The sequence below is a fragment of the Salmo salar genome, chromosome 19 (assembly GCF_965601325.2).
Source record: "Salmo salar chromosome 19, fSalSal1, whole genome shotgun sequence".
Lineage (NCBI taxonomy): Eukaryota > Metazoa > Chordata > Actinopteri > Salmoniformes > Salmonidae > Salmo > Salmo salar.
In genome coordinates, this window is record NC_138309.1 from 88,972,501 (window position 1) to 88,992,213 (window position 19,713).

General features: G+C 43.1%; 1 protein-coding gene across 2 annotated transcripts in view; it reads right to left on the bottom strand.

The window, feature by feature from the left end:
• The window catches only part of LOC106579751 (procollagen-lysine,2-oxoglutarate 5-dioxygenase 2), a 129,685-nt gene that overhangs the window by 13,760 nt on the left and 96,212 nt on the right, over positions 1–19,713 (bottom strand). The window contains exons 11-14 of one of the 2 annotated variants that reach the window (XM_045702853.2): positions 17,403–17,507; positions 8,621–8,746; positions 6,784–6,925; positions 3,184–3,246 (exon numbers count right to left, since the gene is read on the bottom strand). In XM_045702853.2, coding sequence (XP_045558809.1) covers positions 3,184–3,246; positions 6,784–6,925; positions 8,621–8,746; positions 17,403–17,507 — 436 coding nt within the window. The remainder of the gene's footprint in view (positions 1–3,183; positions 3,247–6,783; positions 6,926–8,620; positions 8,747–17,402; positions 17,508–19,713) is intronic. The other variant, XM_082966025.1, reaches the window with a different exon arrangement.

The following is a 19,713-nucleotide window of genomic DNA, read 5'->3' on the forward strand; positions in this document are numbered from 1 at the left end:
GGGGGATAAGCATCATGACAGCTGGGAACCTCCAGGTAAAAATAACTATAGCTCCGTTACTATAGCTCCGTTACTATAGCTCCGTTACCATAGTAGCTCCGTTAGCATAGCTCCGTGACCATAGCTCCGTTACCATAGCTCCGTTACCATAGCTCCGTTACCATAGCTCCGTTACCATAGCCCCGTTACCATAGCCCCGTTACCATAGCCCCGTTACCATAGCCCCGTTACCATAGCTCCGTTACCATAGCTCCGTTACCATAGCTCCGTTACCATAGCTCCGTTACCATAGCTCCGTTACTATAGCTCCGTTACTATAGCTCCGTTACTATAGCTCCGTTATCATAGCTCCGTTACCATAGCTCCGTTACCATAGCTCCGTTACCATAGCTCCGTTACCATAGCTCCGTTACCATAGCTCCGTTACCATAGCTCCGTTACCATAGCTCCGTTACCATAGCTCCGTTACTATAGCCCCGTTACTATAGCTCCGTTACCATAGCTCCGTTACCATAGCTCCGTTACCATAGCCCCGTTACTATAGCTCCGTTACCATAGCTCCGTTACCATAGCTCCGTGACTATAGCTCCGTTACCATAGCTCCGTTACTATAGCTCCGTTACCATAGCTCCGTTACCATAGCTCCGTTACCATAGCTCCGTTACCATAGCTCCGTTACCATAGCTCCGTTACCATAGCTCCGTTACCATAGCTCCGTTACCATAGCTCCGTTACTATAGCTCCGTTACCATAGCTCCGTTACTATAGCTCCGTTACCATAGCTCCGTTACCATAGCTCCGTTACCATAGCTCCGTTACCATAGCTCCGTTACTATAGCCCCGTTACTATAGCTCCGTTACCATAGCTCCGTTACCATAGCTCCGTTACTATAGCTCCGTTACCATAGCTCCGTTACTATAGCTCCGTTACTATAGCTCCGTTACCATAGCTCCGTTACTATAGCTCCGTTATCATAGCTCCGTTACCATAGCTCCGTTACCATAGCTCCGTTACCATAGCTCCGTTACCATAGCTCCGTTACTATAGCTCCGTTACCATAGCTCCGTTACCATAGCTCCGTTACCATAGCTCCGTTACCATAGTAGCTCCGTTACCATAGCTCCGTTACCATAGTAGCTCCGTTACCATAGTAGCTCCGTTACCATAGCTCCGTGACTAAAGCTCTCACGGACTGATACACTACATACACAAACTATGTGGACACCCCTTCAAATTAGTGGATTCGGGTATTTCAGCAACACCCGTTGTTGAAAGTTGCATAAAATCGAGCAGACAGACATGCAATCTCCATAGACAAACATTGTCAGTAGAATGGCCCATACTGAGGAGCTCAGTGACTTTCAACGTGGCACCGTCATAGGATGACACCTTTCCAACAAGTCAATTCATCAAATTTCTGCCCTGCTAGAGCTGCCCCCCGGGCAACTGTAAGTGCTATTATTGTGAAGTGGAAACGTCCTGGAGCGACAACGGCTCAGCTGCTCAACGGCTCAGAAGTGGTAGGCCACACAAGCTCAAAGAACGGGAATGCCGAGTGCTAAAGCGCGTAGCGCATAAAAATGGTCTGTCCTCGGTTGCAACACTCACTACCGAGTTCCAAACTGCCTCTGGAAACAACGTCAGCACAAGAACTGTTCATCGGGAGCTTCATGAAATGGGTTTCCATGGCTGAGCAGCCTCACACAAGCCTAATATCACAATATGCAATGCCAAGCGACGGCTGGAGTGGTGTAAAGCTCGCTGCTATTGGACTCTGGAGCAGCTGAAACACGTTCTCTGGAGTGATGAATCACGCTTCACCATCTGGCAGTCCGGCGGATGAATCTGGGTTGGCGGATGCCAGGAGAACGCGTCCTGCCCGAATGTATAGTGCCAAGTGTAAAGTTTGGTGGAGGAGGAGTAATGGTCTGGGGCTGTTTTTCATGATTTGAGTCCCATAGTTCCAGTGAAGGGAAATCTTAACGATACAGCATACAATGACATTCTAGACGATTCTGTGCTTCTGACTTTGAGGCAACAGTTTGGGGAAGGCCATTTCCTGTTTCAGCATGACAATGCCCCCATGCACAAAGTGAGGTCCATACAGAAATGGTTTGTCGAGATTGGTGAGGAAGAAGTTGACTGGCCTGCACAGAGCCCTGACCTCAACCCCATTGAACACATTTGGGATTAATTAGAATGCCGACTGCGAGCCAGGGCCTAATCGGCAAATATCAGTGCCCCCCCTCACTAATGCTCTTGTGGCTGAATGGAAGCAAGTCCCTGCAGCAATATTCCAACATCTAGTGGAAAGCCTTCCCAGAAGAGTGGAGGCTGTTATAGCAGCAAAGGGGAGACCAACTCCATATTAATGTCCATGATTGTTTTATGAGATGTTCGACGAGCAGGTGTCCACATACTTTAGTGTATATCTGATCGTTATTCTCCTGCCTCCTGCTAAGTACTCCTTGAGGGGCGGGAGGAACTACAAGAGATTCCTCAGTCTCTAACCTCTCTCAGTATCTAACCTCTCTCAGTCTCTTAACTCATCACAGGCAGAAGGTTAACATCCATTTCCAAAGGGCTGTGGAGATACACAGCTTCCTCTCTATTGGTTTGGCAGCGTTCCTCTAAGAGGACTCGGCAGACTTCCTGAAAGAAATCACTACACTATCTCTGGAGATGATTCGATACTTTATGTTTATATCATCATTTATCAAATAAATAGCTCTAGAAAGGGTGATATTGTAATGCTCTGATGGGAAAACATGTCCATTGGAATTCAGGTACTGAATTTTCAATTTTGTTGAAGATACCTAACGGATGGGCTGGACATAGGCTCTACGATGGGCTGGACATAGGCTCTACGATGGGCTGGACATAGGCTCTACGATGGGCTGGACATAGGCTCTATGATGGGCTGGACATAGGCTCTACGATGGGCTGGACATAGGCTCTACGATGGGCTGGACATAGGCTCTACGATGGGCTGGACATAGGCTCTACGATGGGCTGGACATAGGCTCTACGATGGGCTGGACATAGGCTCTACGATGGGCTGGACATAGGCTCTACGATGGGCTGGACATAGGCTCTACGATGGGCTGGACATAGGTTCTACATTGTCAACCCATTGGAAATGGTTATTTATACAAAGTAGAATAATGAAAGCAGTTAAAAACCTTTGGGACTCTGAGCATATGGAACGTTTCCGGGTTTGGGGAGTCTTTTTCTCTGTGATTGGTCTAAAAAGGGAGGAAAAGCGCCATGTAAATGGTGTAACGGTACGTTTTGTCAGAGAGAGAGAGAGAGCTTGATAGACAGGTAGGTAAGACGTAACATACAGGAGGAGGAGGAGGCATGGGAAGGAGAGGACATGAGCTGCATGAGGAAGACTAAGACTCGAAGCTGCTGTTTTGGTAGTTATTATCTTAGTAAGTGTTGCATGCTGGGACAGAGTGAAGCGATGCAGAGATGCATACACGCAGAGCAGAGCTCTGTGGTAGTACGTGTTAGCATGGGGTGGTACGTGTTAGCATGGGGTAGTACGTGTTAGCATAGGGTGGTACGTGTTAGCATGGGGTGGTACGTGTTAGCATGGGGTGACACGTGACCTGATGACATAAAGCACAGACAGACTATATAGACCAAAACGTCTACAGGGACAATAGAAGTAACAAAATATAATTTAGAAGACAGCCAGACATTGCCATTGGTTGGAAATGGTCACATGACAGAGGAGAGGAGAGAACATGAGAGGAGAGGAGGAGGGAGACAGAGAGGGGACAGGAGAGGAGAGGGGAGGAGAAGGGAGACAGAGAGAGGAGAGGAGAGGAGAGGAGAGGAGAGGAGAGGAGAGGAGAGGAGAGGAGAGGAGAGGAGAGGAGAGGAGAGGAGAGGAGAGGAGAGGAGAGGAGAGGAGAGGGAGACAGAGAGAGGACAGGAGAGGAGGAGGGACACAGAGAGAGGAGAGGAGAGGAGAGGAGAGGAGAGGACAGGAGAGGAGGAGGGACACAGAGAGAGGAGAGGAGAGGAGAGGAGAGGAGAGGAGAGGAGAGGAGAGGAGAGGAGAGGAGAGGAGAGGAGAGGAGAGGAGAGGAGAGGAGAGGGAGACAGAGAGAGGAGAGGAGAGGAGAGGAGAGGAGAGGAGAGGAGAGGAGAGGAGAGGAGAGGAGAGGAGAGGGAGACAGAGAGAGGAGAGGAGAGGAGAGGAGAGGAGAGGAGAGGAGAGGAGAGGAGAGGAGAGGAGAGGAGAGGAGAGGAGAGGAGAGGAGAGGAGAGGAGAGGAGAGGAGAGGAGAGGAGGAGGGAGACAGAGAGAGGACAGGATAAGAGGAGGGAGACAGAGAGAGGACAGGAGAGGAGAGCCCTGAACACACCACAGAGGCTGTTGTAAACAGACAAGATCAATGAGACAGATCATGCCTTAAGGAAGACAGACAGAGACAGCACATGGAGACAGACAGACAGAGAAACAGACAGCACATGGAGAATGGAGACAGACAGACAGACAGACAGACAGACAGACAGACAGACAGACAGACAGACAGACAGACAGAGAAACAGACAGCACATGGAGACAGACAGACAGACAGACAGACAGACAGACAGACAGACAGACAGACAGACAGACAGACAGACAGACAGACAGACAGACAGAGAAACAGACAGCACATGGAGACAGACAGACAGACAGAGAAACAGACAGCACAATGAGACAGACAGACAGAGAAACAGACAGCACAATGAGACAGACAGACAGAGAAACAGACAGCACAATGAGACAGACAGACAGAGAAACAGACAGCACAATGAGACAGAGAGAGAGACAGACAGACGTGGAGACAGACAGACAGACAGACAGACAGCACGTGGAGACAGACAGACAGACAGACAGACAGCACGTGGAGACAGACAGACAGAGAAACAGACAGCACAATGAGACAGAGAGAGAAAGACAGATAGAGACAGCACAATGAGACAGAGAGAGAGCCAGACAGACGTGGAGACAGACAGACAGACAGACAGACAGACAGACAGACAGACAGACAGACAGACAGACAGACAGAACATGGAGACAGACAGACAGACAGAACATGGAGACAGACAGACAGACAGAACATGGAGACAGACAGACAGACAGAACATGGAGACAGACAGACAGACAGACAGACAGAACATGGAGACAGACAGACAGACAGACAGAACATGGAGACAGACAGACAGACAGAACATGGAGACAGACAGACAGACAGAACATGGAGACAGACAGACAGACAGAACATGGAGACAGACAGACAGACAGAACATGGAGACAGACAGACAGACAGAACATGGAGACAGACAGACAGACAGAACATGGAGACAGACAGACAGACAGACAGACAGACAGACAGACAGACAGACAGACAGACAGACAGACAGACAGACAGACAGACAGACAGACAGACAGACAGACAGACAGACAGCACAGTGTACAGGATACCACAGCACAATGAGAAACAGAGACTGGGAGACACTACATTACAGATACCGGTCTTTGCTCTCTGGAGACTTTAGCATTCAGAGACATATACACTGAGTATACAAAACATTAAGAACGCCTGCTCTTTCCATGACAGACTGACCAGTTCAATCCAGGAGAAAACTATGATCCCTTATTGATGTCACTTGTTAAATCCACTTCAATCAGTGTAGATGAAGGGGAGGAGACAGGTTAAAGAAGGATTTTTTAGCCTTGAGACAATTGAGACATGGATTGTGTATGTGGGTGAATGTGCAAGACACAATATTGAAGTGCCCTTGAACAGGGTATGGTAGTAGGTGCCAGGTGCACCGGTTTGAGTGTGTCAAGAACTGCAACGCTGCTGGGTTTTTCACACTCAACAGTTTCCCGTGTGTATTAAGAATGGCCCGCCACCCAAAGGACATCCAGTCAACTTGACACAACTGCGGGAAGCATTGGAGTCAACATGGACCAGCATCCCTGTGGAACGCTTTCGACACCTTGTAGAGTTCATGACCCGACGAGTTGAGACTGTTCTGAAGGCAAAAGGGAGGCGGTGCAACTCAATATTTGGAAGGTGTTCTTAATGTTTTGTATACTCAGTGTAGATACTGTACATATAGCATAAGTTAACATAAGCTAACATCAGCTAACCTAACATAAGCTAACATAAGCTAAATTAATTTAACATAAGCTAACATAAGCTAAATTAATTTAACATAAGCTAACATAAGATAAATTAATTTAACATAAACTAACATAAACTAAATTAATTTAACAAACTAATAAGCTAAATTAATTTAACTTAAACTCACATAAATTAAATTAATTTAACATAAACTAACTTAACATAACATGAGCTAACATGAGCTAACATGAGCTAACATGAGATAACATGAGCTAACATGAGCTAACATGAGCTAACATGAGATAACATGAGCTAACTTGTGCTAACTTGTGCTAACATGCGCTAACATGAGCTAACATGAGCTAACATGAGCTAACATGAGCTAACATGAGCTAACATGAGATAACATGAGCTAACATGAGCTAACATAAAATACATCTGGATTATGTGTCTATGGACAGAGGAAGAGGCGAGGGCAACGGGCCATTAAACTTCCTCCAAACGTCCTCGTATTCTGCCTTACATAAAACAGATGTCCTGTATGCTACTAATCTAAACAGTGTATTACTGTCAATGCAGTAGCTGCTAGACCGTTCTGGTTCTTTTACTGAGAAACGTAATAACTCGGGCGTTATCCGAGAGGTCTTACCAGTTCTCTAGCGTGTCTACAGAGAGCCATGTCAGGATCCAGTTTCTCCAAAACAAAATGTTTCCTCTCCTTCAGCTCGTTTCTCAGGACTTCTCCCTTTATCAAGTATATATGAGCCATGTATGGAATGTTCCATACGCCACTGAGCGAGGAGAGAAGAACATAGATAGCAAGGGGGGGGGGGAGAAAGAGAGACACACAGATAGAGAGAGAAACACAGAGACACAGAGAGAGAGAGCGACACAGAGAGAGACACAGAGAGACACGGGGGAGAGAGAGAGAGAGAGAGAGAGAGAGAGAGAGAGAGAGAGAGACACAGAGAGAGAGAGACACAGAGAGAGAGAGACACAGAGAGAGAGAGAGACACAGAGAGAGACACAGAAAGACACAGAGAGAGACAGACAAAGAGACAGACAGAGAGACACGGGGGGGAGAGAGAGAGAGAGAGAGAGACACACACACACAGAGAGAGAGAGAGACAGAAAGACAATGAGACACAGAGGGAGAGAGAGACAGGGAGAGAAAGAGACGCACACATGAATCTTACAGTCGAGCTGCACTATATTAAACATGTGATGCATGACCAGGGAACCCCACCAGGGAATCCCACCAGGGAATCCCACCAGGGAACCCCACCAGGGAACCCCACCAGGGAACCCCACCAGGGAATCCCACCAGGGAATCCCACCAGGGAACCCCACCAGGGAATCCCACCAGGGAACCCCACCAGGGAACCCCACCAGGGAATCCCACCAGGGAATCCCACCAGGGAACCCCACCAGGGAATCCCACCAGGGAACCCCACCAGGGAACCCCACCAGGGAACCCCACCAGGGAATCCCACCAGGGAACCCCACCAGGGAACCCCACCAGGGAATCCCACCAGGGAACCCCACCAGGGAATCCCACCAGGGAATCCCACCAGGGAACCCCACCAGGGAACCCCACCAGGGAATCCCACCAGGGAACCCCACCAGGGAACCCCACCAGGGAATCCCACCAGGGAATCCCACCAGGGAACCCCACCAGGGAATCCCACCAGGGAACCCCACCAGGGAACCCCACCAGGGAACCCCACCAGGGAATCCCACCAGGGAACCCCACCAGGGAACCCCACCAGGGAATCCCACCAGGGAACCCCACCAGGGAATCCCACCAGGGAATCCCACCAGGGAATCCCACCAGGGAACCCCACCAGGGAACCTGATCATGGGTCTGGTTTGGAAAGACATGTCTTGGTGGGATCCTTGGTAGACAGTTGGATGCAGGAAACACATGTTATTCATTCTACCTCTTTTTTTTTTTTTTGTCTGGTGGTTGTGATCCAATGAGATCCTCACAAATGATCCTCCTGAAGGTAATTTAGATTATTTTTTTTACACACACAACCATTCATACACAACCCATAATCCCCGCGCTCTGCCAGTAGACCACATCAACTAGCAGCTTTCATGGTTTAAAGGCTTATTGTCCTGACGTCACAGGAGGCTGTTGAAGGGGAGGACTGCTCGTCATAACGGCTGGAAACGGAGTCCGAACGGCACGGCATGAAACGAATAGAAACCATGATACCATTTCACTCGTTCCGCTCCAGGCCATTACCCACGAGCCACGTCCTCCCCCCAATTAAGGTGCCACCAACCTCCTTTGTCTGACATTGTGGCTTCCCTGAAACAAAATCAGTGAGTGAGTAATACTATAATATATAATATCATGTAATACATACACTCAGCAATTCACAAATAAGCCGAATGCGTGTGTCATACATACGAGACGTACAAAACGATAGTTTATATGACGTCCCAAACCCCCCATTGGTTGAGGACAGGACACTCACACGCGCTTGCTCTGCACGATGTCGATGTAGTCTTCGGAACGGGCATAGTAACCATCCAGACTCAACGCTCCCCAGAAGTTCGACCACAGCTTGCCATGACGGGTGACAAGAGGACCAATTATTTTCCTGCAGAAAAAAAAGAGAGAAGATATAATATTTATTGAGTGAAAAGCCTAAATGTGCAGTTTTGGCAGTCAAATATATGTGTCCTCCTGCCACAACCTGAGGGACAGCCAGTGAAAAGTGCAATGTAACGTCGATAATACTTCCTGTTTAGTTTTGTCTTTCATCCCATGTCACGTGTCTTCTCATTCATGTTGACACTGGTCTACTACCGTCGCTTTAATGTATTGTTGTTCTGATTAATATTGTTGTTGTAGTTGTTGTTAATGGTAATCCCATGTCCACTACTACTATTATTACTGCTGTTGGTACCACCATTTTTGTTATATGTATACTTTGAAAATGTAAGTAATTTAACTTGCCATGTCAATAAAGTATTTTAAATTGAATAATGAATTGAAATTGAGAGAGAGCGAGAAAGAGAGACAGAGGAGAGAGGAGAAAGGGAGGAGAAAGAGAAAGCGCACGAGAGAGAGAGAGAGAGAGAGAGAAAGAAGCATGAGAGAGAGAAAGAGCGAGAGAGAGAGAGAGACAGAGAGAGAGAGAAAGAAGCATGAGAGAGAGAGAGACAGAAAGAGAGAGAAAGAAGCATGAGAGAGAGAAAGAGCGAGAGAGAGAGAGAGAGAGAGAGAGAGAGAGAGAAAGAGAAAGCAAAAGAGTGTGTAATTCTGTCAAACAGGATGTCTTAATACTGGGTGTCTTAAGGATGTAACAAACATCCAAACATCCTGCATCTCAGACTCAACTCAACCCCCAAAGTGAACCAGGAGGACTGCTGCCAAGTGGGAATTGCTAGAGCAGAACCTCACTGGGTTATATTACAGTAGACCAGACATGACATAATGTTACCCTATACTATACTGAATTCAGCAGGGCCTGAACTCACAGACAGCAGTAGAGTCCCTACCGCTGGACCCTACCGCTGGACCCTACCGCTGGACCCTACCGCTGGTCTCCACAGGCAATACAACAACTGTAGAGAAACCAACCTTCCACCTGGCCTTACCGTCCTAATATAACCTTCAGCAGTAATATAACCTTCAGCAGTAATATAACCTGCAGCAGTAATATAACCTTCAGCAGTAATATAACCTGCAGCAGTAATATAACCTGCAGCAGTAATATAACCTGCAGCAGTAATATAACCTTCAGCAGTAATATAACCTGCAGCAGTAATATAACCTGCAGCAGTAATATAACCTGCAGCAGTAATATAATCTTCAGCAGTAATATAACCTTCAGCAGTAATATAACCTGCAGCAGTAATATAACCTGCAGCAGTAATATAACCTGCAGCAGTAATACAACCTTCAGCCGTCTGCAGCAGTAATATAATCTTCAGCAGTAATATAACCTTCAACAGTAATATAACCTTCAGCAGTCTGCAGCAGTAATATAACCTGCAGCAGTAATATAAACTTCAGCAGTAATATAACCTGCAGCAGTAATATAACCTTCAACAGTAATATAACCTTCAACAGTAATATAACCCTCAGCAGTAATATAACCTTCAACAGTAATATATCTTTCAACAGTAATATAACCCTCAGCAGTAATATAACCTTCAGCAGTAATATAACCTTCAGCAGTAATATAACCTGCAGCAGTAATATAACCTTCAGCAGTCTGCAGCAGTAAGATAACCTTCAACAGTAATATAACCTGCAGTAGTAATATAACCTTCAACAGTAATATAACCTGCAGTAGTAATATAACCTTCAACAGTAATATAACCTTCAGCAGTAATATAACCTGCAGCAGTAATATAACCTTCAGCAGTAATATAACCTGCAGCAGTAATATAACCTGCAGCAGTAATATAACCTTCAGCAGTAATATAACCTTCAGCAGTCTGCAGCAGTAATATAATCTGCAGCAGTAATATAACCTTCAGCAGTAATATCACCTTCAGCAGTAATAACCTTCAGCAGTAATATAACCTGCAGCAGTAATATACCTGCAGCAGTAATATAACCTGTAGCAGTAATATAACCTTCAGCAGTAATATCACCTTCAGCAGTAATATAACCTTCAACAGTAATATCACCTTCAGCAGTAATATAACCTTCAGCAGCCTGCAGCAGTAATATAACCTTCAGCAGTCTGCAGCAGTAATATAACCTACAGCAGTAATATAACCTGCAGCAGTAATATAACCTTCAGCAGTAATATAACCTGCAGCAGTAATATAACCTTCAGCAGTCTGCTGCAGTAATATAACCTGATGCAGTAATATAACCTGCAGCAGTAATATAACCTTCAGCAGTAATATAATCTTCAGCAGTAATATAATCTTCAGCAGTAATATAACCTTCAGCAGTAATATAACCCTCAGCAGTAATATAACCTTCAGCAGTAATATAACCTTCAACAGTAATATAACCTGCAGCAGTAATATAACCCTCAGCAGTAATATAACCTTCAGCAGTAATATAACCTTCAGCAGTAATATAACCTGCAGCAGTAATATAACCTGCAGCAGTAATATAACCTTCAGCAGTAATATAACTTTCAGCAGTCTGCAGCAGTAATATAACCTTCAGCAGTAATATAACCCTCAACAGTAATATAACCCTCAGCAGTAATATAACCTTCATCAGTAATATAACCTTCAGCAGTCTGCAGCAGTAATATAACCTGATGCAGTAATATAACCTTCAGCAGTCTGCAGCAGTAATATAACCTGATGCAGTAATATAACCTGCAGCAGTAATATAACCTTCAGTAGTCATATAACCTTCAGCAGTAATATAACCCTCAGCAGTAATATAACCTGCAGCAGTAATATAACCTGCAGCAGTAATATAATCTTCAGCAGTAATATAACCTGCAGCAGTAATATAACCTTCAGCAGTAATATAACCTGCAGCAGTAATATAACCTGCAGCAGTAATATAACCTGGAGCAGTAATATAACCTTCAGCAGTAATATAACCTGCAGCAGTAATATAACCTGCAGCAGTAATATAACCTTCAGCAGTAATATAACTTTCAGCAGTAATATATCCTTCAGCAGTAATATATCCTTCAGAAGTAATATAACCTTCAGCAGTAATATAACCTTCAGCAGTCTGCAGCAGTAATATAACCTGCAGCAGTAATATAAACTTCAGCAGTAATATAACCTGCAACAGTAATATAACCTTCAACAGTAATATAACCTTCAACAGTAATATAACCTTCAACAGTAATATAACCTTCAACAGTAATATAACCCTCAGCAGTAATATAACCTTCAACAGTAATATATCCTTCAACAGTAATATAACCCTCAGCAGTAATATAACCTTCAGCAGTAATATAACCTTCAGCAGTAATATAACCTGCAGCAGTAATATAACCTTCAGCAGTCTGCAGCAGTAAGATAACCTTCAACAGTAATATAACCTGCAGTAGTAATATAACCTTCAACAGTAATATAACCTGCAGTAGTAATATAACCTTCAACAGTAATATAACCTTCAGCAGTAATATAACCTGCAGCAGTAATATAACCTTCAGCAGTAATATAACCTGCAGCAGTAATATAACCTGCAGCAGTAATATAACCTTCAGCAGTAATATAACCTTCAGCAGTCTGCAGCAGTAATATAACCTGATGCAGTAATATAACCTTCAGCAGTCTGCAGCAGTAATATAACTTTCAGCAGTAATATAACCTGCAGCAGTAATATAACCTTCAGCAGTAATATAACCTGCAGCAGTAATATAACCTGCAGCAGTAATATAACCTTCAGCAGTAATATAACCTTCAGCAGTCTGCAGCAGTAATATAACCTGATGCAGTAATATAACCTTCAGCAGTCTGCAGGAGTAATATAACCTGATGCAGTAATATAACCTGCAGCAGTAATATAACCTTCAGCAGTAATATAATCTTCAGCAGTAATATAACCTTCAGCGGTAATATAACCTTCAACAGTAATATAACCTTCAGCAGTAATATAACCTGCAGCAGTAATATAACCTTCAGCAGTAATATAACCTTCAGCAGTAATATAACCTGCAGCAGTAATATAACCTGCAGCAGTAATATAACCTGCAGCAGTAATATAACCTGGAGCAGTAATATAATCTTCAGCAGTAATATAACCTGCAGCAGTAATATAACCTTCAGAAGTAATATAACCTGCAGCAGTAATATAACCTGCAGCAGTAATATAACCTGGAGCAGTAATATAACCTTCAGCAGTATTATAACCTGCAGCAGTAATATAACCTGCAGCAGTAATATAACCTTCAGCAGTAATATAACCTTCAGCAGTAATATAACCTTCAGCAGTAATATAACCTTCAGCAGTAATATATCCTTCAGCAGTAATATAACCTTCAGCAGTAATATAACCTTCAGCAGTCTGCAGCAGTAATATAACCTGCAGCAGTAATATAAACTTCAGCAGTAATATAACCTTCAACAGTAATATAACCCTCAGCAGTAATATAACCTTCAACAGTAATATAACCTTCAGCAGTAATATAACCTTCAGCAGTAATATAACCTGCAGCAGTAATATAACCTTCAGCAGTCTGCAGCAGTAATATAACCTTCAACAGTAATATAATCTTCAACAGTAATATAACCTTCAGTAGTAATATAACCTTCAACAGTAATATAACCTGCACTAGTAATATAACCTGCAGCAGTAATATAACCTGCAGCAGTAATATAACCTGCAGTAGTAATATAACCTTCAACAGTAATATAACCTGCACTAGTAATATAACCTTCAACAGTAATATAACCTTCAGCAGTAATATAACCTGCAGCAGTAATATAACCTTCAGCAGTCTGCAGCAGTAATATAACCTGATGCAGTAATATAACCTGCAGCAGTAATATAACCTTCAGCAGTAATATAATCTTCAGCAGTAATATAATCTTCAGCAGTAATATAACCTTCAGCAGTAATATAACCCTCAGCAGTAATATAACCTTCAGCAGTAATATAACCTGCAGCAGTAATATAACCTGCAGCAGTAATATAACCTTCAGCAGTAATATAACCTTCAGCAGTCTGCAGCAGTAATATAACCTTCAGCAGTAATATAACCTTCAGCAGTCTGCAGCAGTAATATAACCTTCAGCAGTAATATAACCTTCATCAGTAATATAACCTTCAGCAGTAATATAACCTGCAGCAGTAATATAACCTTCAGCAGTAATATAACCTTCAACAGACTGTAGCAGTAATATAATCTTCAGCAGTAATATAACCTTCAGCAGTAATATAACCTTCAGCAGTAATATAACCTGCAGCAGTAATATAACCTTCAGCAGTAATATAACCTGCAGCAGTAATATAACCTTCAGCAGTAATATAACCTGCAGCACTAATATAACCTGTAGCAGTAATATAACCTGGAGCAGTAATATAACCTTCAGCAGTAATATAACCTGCAGCAGTAATATAACCTGCAGCAGTAATATAACTTTCAGCAGTAATATAACCTTCAGCAGTAATATATCCTTCAGCAGTAATATAACCTTCAGCAGTAATATAACCTTCAGCAGTAATATAACCTTCAGCAGTCTGCAGCAGTAATATAACCTTCAGCAGTAATATAACCTGCAGCAGTAATATAAACTTCAGCAGTAATATAACCTGCAGCAGTAATATAACCTTCAGCAGTAATATAACCTTCAACAGTAATATAACCTTCAACAGTAATATAACCCTCAGCAGTAATATAACCTTCAACAGTAATATAACCTTCAACAGTAATATAACCCTCAGCAGTAATATAACCTGCAGCAGTAATATAACCTTCAGCAGTAATATAACCTGCAGCAGTAATATAACCTTCAGCAGTCTGCAGCAGTAATATAACCTTCAGCAGTAATATAACCTTCAACAGTAATATAACCTTCAGCAGTAATATAACCTGCAGCAGTAATATAACCTTCAGCAGTCTGCAGCAGTAATATAACCTGCAGCAGTAATATACCCTTCAACAGTAATATAACCTGCAGCAGTAATATAACCTTCAGCAGTCTGCAGCAGTAATATAACCTTCAGCAGTAATATAACCTTCAACAGTAATATAACCTTCAGCAGTAATATAACCTGCAGCAGTAATATAACCTTCAGCAGTCTGCAGCAGTAATATAACCTGCAGCAGTAATATAACCTGCAGCAGTAATATACCCTTCAACAGTAATATAACCTGCAGCAGTAATATAACCTTCAGCAGTCTGCAGCAGTAATATAACCTTCAGCAGTAATATAACCTTCAACAGTAATATAACCTTCAGCAGTAATATAACCTGCAGCAGTAATATAACCTTCAGCAGTCTGCAGCAGTAATATAACCTGCAGCAGTAATATAACCTGCAGCAGTAATATACCCTTCAACAGTAATATAACCTTCAACAGTAATATAATGAGATACACTACACTTAAATGGAGCAGCAGTCACAATAATCAAACAACAATATAAACATACCTGTGCTATATTACCCATGGAACACACATAATACAGTAACAAACCTGTTCTATATTACCCATGGAACACACATAATACAGTAACAAACCTGTTCTATATTACCCATGGAACATACATAATACAGTAACATACCTGTGCTATATTACCCATGGAACACACATAATACAGTAACAAACCTGTTCTATATTACCCATGGAACACACATAATACAGTAACAAACCTGTTCTATATTACCCATGGAACATACATAATACAGTAACAAACCTGTTCTATATTACCCATGGAACACACATAATACAGTAACAAACCTGTTCTATATTACCCATGGAACACACATAATACAGTAACAAACCTGTTCTATATTACCCATGGAACATACATAATACAGTAACATACCTGTGCTATATTACCCATGGAACATACATAATACAGTAACGTACCTGTTCTATATTACCCATGGAACACACATAATACAGTAACATACCTGTTCTATATTACCCATGGAACACACATAATACAGTAACATACCTGTGCTATATTACCCATGGAACACACATAATACAGTAACGTACCTGTTCTATATTACCCATGGAACATACATAATACAGTAACATACCTGTGCTATATTACCCATGGAACACACATAATACAGTAACAAACCTGTCCTATATTACCCATGGAACATACATAATACAGTAACATACCTGTGCTATATTACCCATGGAACACACATAATACAGTAACATACCTGTTCTATATTACCCATGGAACACACATAATACAGTAACATACCTGTTCTATATTACCCATGGAACACACATAATACAGTAACATACCTGTTCTATATTACCCATGGAACATACATAATACAGTAACATACCTGTGCTATATTACCCATGGAACATACATAATACAGTAACATACCTGTTCTATATTACCCATGGAACACACATAATACAGTAACAAACATGTTCTATATTACCCATGGAACATACATAATACAGTAACATACCTGTCCTATATTACCCATGGAACACACATAATACAGTAACATACCTGTTCTATATTACCCATGGAACACACATAATACAGTAACATACCTGTCCTATATTACCCATGGAACACACATAATACAGTAACGTACCTGTTCTATATTACCCATGGAACACACATAATACAGTAACAAACCTGTTCTATATTACCCATGGAACATACATAATACAGTAACATACCTGTGCTATATTACCCATGGAACATACATAATACAGTAACATACCTGTGCTATATTACCCATGGAACACACATAATACAGTAACAAACCTGTTCTATATTACCCATGGAACATACATAATACAGTAACATACCTGTGCTATATTACCCATGGAACATACATAATACAGTAACATACCTGTTCTATATTACCCATGGAACACACATAATACAGTAACATACCTGTTCTATATTACCCATGGAACACACATAATACAGTAACATACCTGTTCTATATTACCCATGGAACACACATAATACAGTAACGTACCTGTCCTATATTACCCACGGAACGCACATAAACATTGCATATTTGAGATCATTGAGATTTCTGTCCCTATGACGATCCCTCTGTGGAGTAAAGGCCACAACAATATAAAAACAGCATACCTGCTCTTGTTCAAATGGCCTGAGACATAAATACAATAAAATACCTGTTCCTGTTCAAATGGCCTGAGACAGAAATACAGTAACACACCTGTTCAAATGGCCTGAGACAGAAATACAGTAACACACCTTTTCAAATGGCCTGAGACAGAAATACAGTAACACACCTGTTCAAATAGCCTGAGACAGAAATACAATAACACACATGTTCAAATAGCCTGAGACAGAAATACAATAACATACCTGTTCAAATGGCCTGAGACAGAAATACAGTAACACACCTTTTCAAATGACCTGAGACAGAAATACAGTAACACACCTGTTCAAATAGCCTGAGACAGAAATACAGTAACACACCTGTTCAAATAGCCTGAGACAGAAATACAATAACATACCTGTTCCTGTTCAAATGACCTGAGACAGAAATACGGTAACACACCTTTTCAAATGGCCTGAGCCAGAAATACAATAACATACCTGTTCCTGTTCAAATGACCTGAGACAGAAATACGGTAACACACCTGTTCAAATGGCCTGAGACAGAAATACAGTAACACACCTGTTCTGCTCGATGAGGATCCTCAGGGTCTGTCTGTTGGTGAGCATCACGTCAGCGTCCATACTGAGGTAATAGTCACAGCCTGGGTCCTTACGACACAGCCCCCTTGGGTATAGACACGGAGGAAATAAGTCTAATCAATCGTTGATTAATTATAATTATAATATAAACGATGGCCTGATGAGCTACCGAGCAGATACTTTGAAGTCTTAAATGAGATACATTTAGTCATCACATATGGACCTACTCCCTACGCACCAGACATGTACAAGAGTAATCAATCAATGATAGGGAGATTGATCAATTAGAGATCAATGATCAATTACAACGGACAACATACCGATAGGTAGATTAGATATCAAACATATACTTTACCATAAGTCCTACTGTACTTTGCAAGTTTCCAATGATTAGAGCCTAAATGAAACACTACTAATTCCCTACTACAGAGATTCAGTTCTCAATGAAGGGTGTAATTGAGGTTTATGTACTGTATATTCATTTGAAGATTACAGACCACTGATAACCCTTAGAGAGGATTTTGAATAATGGGGGACCACACAGACCTGCCCTGTCCCGATCTGCCCTGTCCCGACCTGCCCTGTCCTGTCCCAACCTACCACGTCCTTCCCTTTTCCCGTCCTGTCCCGACCTGCCCTGTCCCATCCTGTCCCGACCTATCGCGTCCTTCCCTGTCCTGTCATGCCCATCCTGTCCTGTCCTACTCTGTCTTGTCCTGTCTAGTGATCTAAAACATTGGCATGCTCTCTTTCTGATAGTTCAATGAGTTAACCTAGCCTGGTGTCAGATCTGTTTGTGTTGTCTAACCTAGCCTGGTGCCAGATCTGTTTGTGTTGTCTAACCTAGCCTGGGGTCAGATCTGTTTGTGTTGTCTAACCTAGCCTGGTGCCAGATCTGTTTGTGTTGTCTAACCTAGCCTGGAGTCAGATCTGTTTGTGTTGTCTAACCTAGCCTGGGGTCAGATCTGTTTGTGTTGTCTAACCTAGCCTGGGGTCAGATCTGTTTGTGTTGTCTAACCTAGCCTGGTGCCAGATCTGTTTGTGTTGTCTAACCTAGCCTGGAGTCAGATCTGTTTGTGTTGTCTAACCTAGCCTGGTGTCAGATCTGTTTGTGTTGTCTAACCTAGCCTGGGGTCAGATATGTTTGTGTTGTCTAACCTAGCCTGGTGCCAGATCTGTTTGTGTTGTCTAACCTAGCCTGGGGTCAGATCTGTTTGTGTTGTCTAACCTAGCCTGGTGCCAGATCTGTTTGTGTTGTCTAACCTAGCCTGGAGTTAGATCTGTTTGTGTTGTCTAACCTAGCCTGGTGCCAGATCTGTTTGTGTTGTCTAACCTAGCCTGGTGTCAGATCTGTTTGTGTTGTCTAACCTAGCCTGGGGTCAGATATGTTTGTGTTGTCTAACCTAGCCTGGTGCCAGATCTGTTTTTGTTGTCTAACCTAGCCTGGGGTCAGATCTGTTTGTGCTGTCTAACCTAGCCTGGGGTCAGATCTGTTTGTGTTGTCTAACCTAGCCTGGTGCCAGATCTGTTTGTGTTGTCTAACCTAGCCTGGGGTCAGATCTGTTTGTGCTGTCTAACCTAGCCTGGGGTCAGATCTGTTTGTGTTGTCTAACCTAGCCTGGTGCCAGATCTGTTTGTGCTGTCTAACCTAGCCTGGTGCCAGATCTGTTTGTGCCGTCTAACCTAGCCTGGTGTCAGATCTGTTTGTGCCATCTAACCTAGCCTGGTGTCAGATCTGTTTGTGCTGTCTAACCTAGCCTGGTGTCAGATCTGTTAGTGTTGTCTACCTAGCCTGGTGCCAGATGTGTTTGTGCTGTCTAACCTTTTTTTTAACCTTTATTTAACTTGCTAAGTCAGTTAAGAACAAATTATTAATTACAATGACGGCCTACACCGGCCAAACCTGGACAACGCTGGGCCAATTGTGCGCCACCCTATGGGACTCCCAACGTAGCCTGGTGCCAGATCTGTTTGTGCTGTCTTGCCTAGTCCTATGTTTGTTGTCACGCAGCTAGACAGTTCATACAGATCTGGGAACAGGATAAGCTAGACAGTTCATTCTGAGGTGAGGGGGGAAGGTTTAGGGGCCCTAGTCTCTCTGAGGTGAGGGGGAAGGTTTAGGGGCCCTAGTCTCTCTGAGGTGAGGGGGGAAGGTTTAGGGGCCCTAGTCTCTCTGAGGTGAGGTGAGGGGGAAGGTTTAGGGGCCCTACTCTCTCTGAGGTGAGGTGAGGGGGGAAGGTTTAGGGGCCCTACTCTCTCTGAAGTGAGGGGGGAAGGTTTAGGGGCCCTAC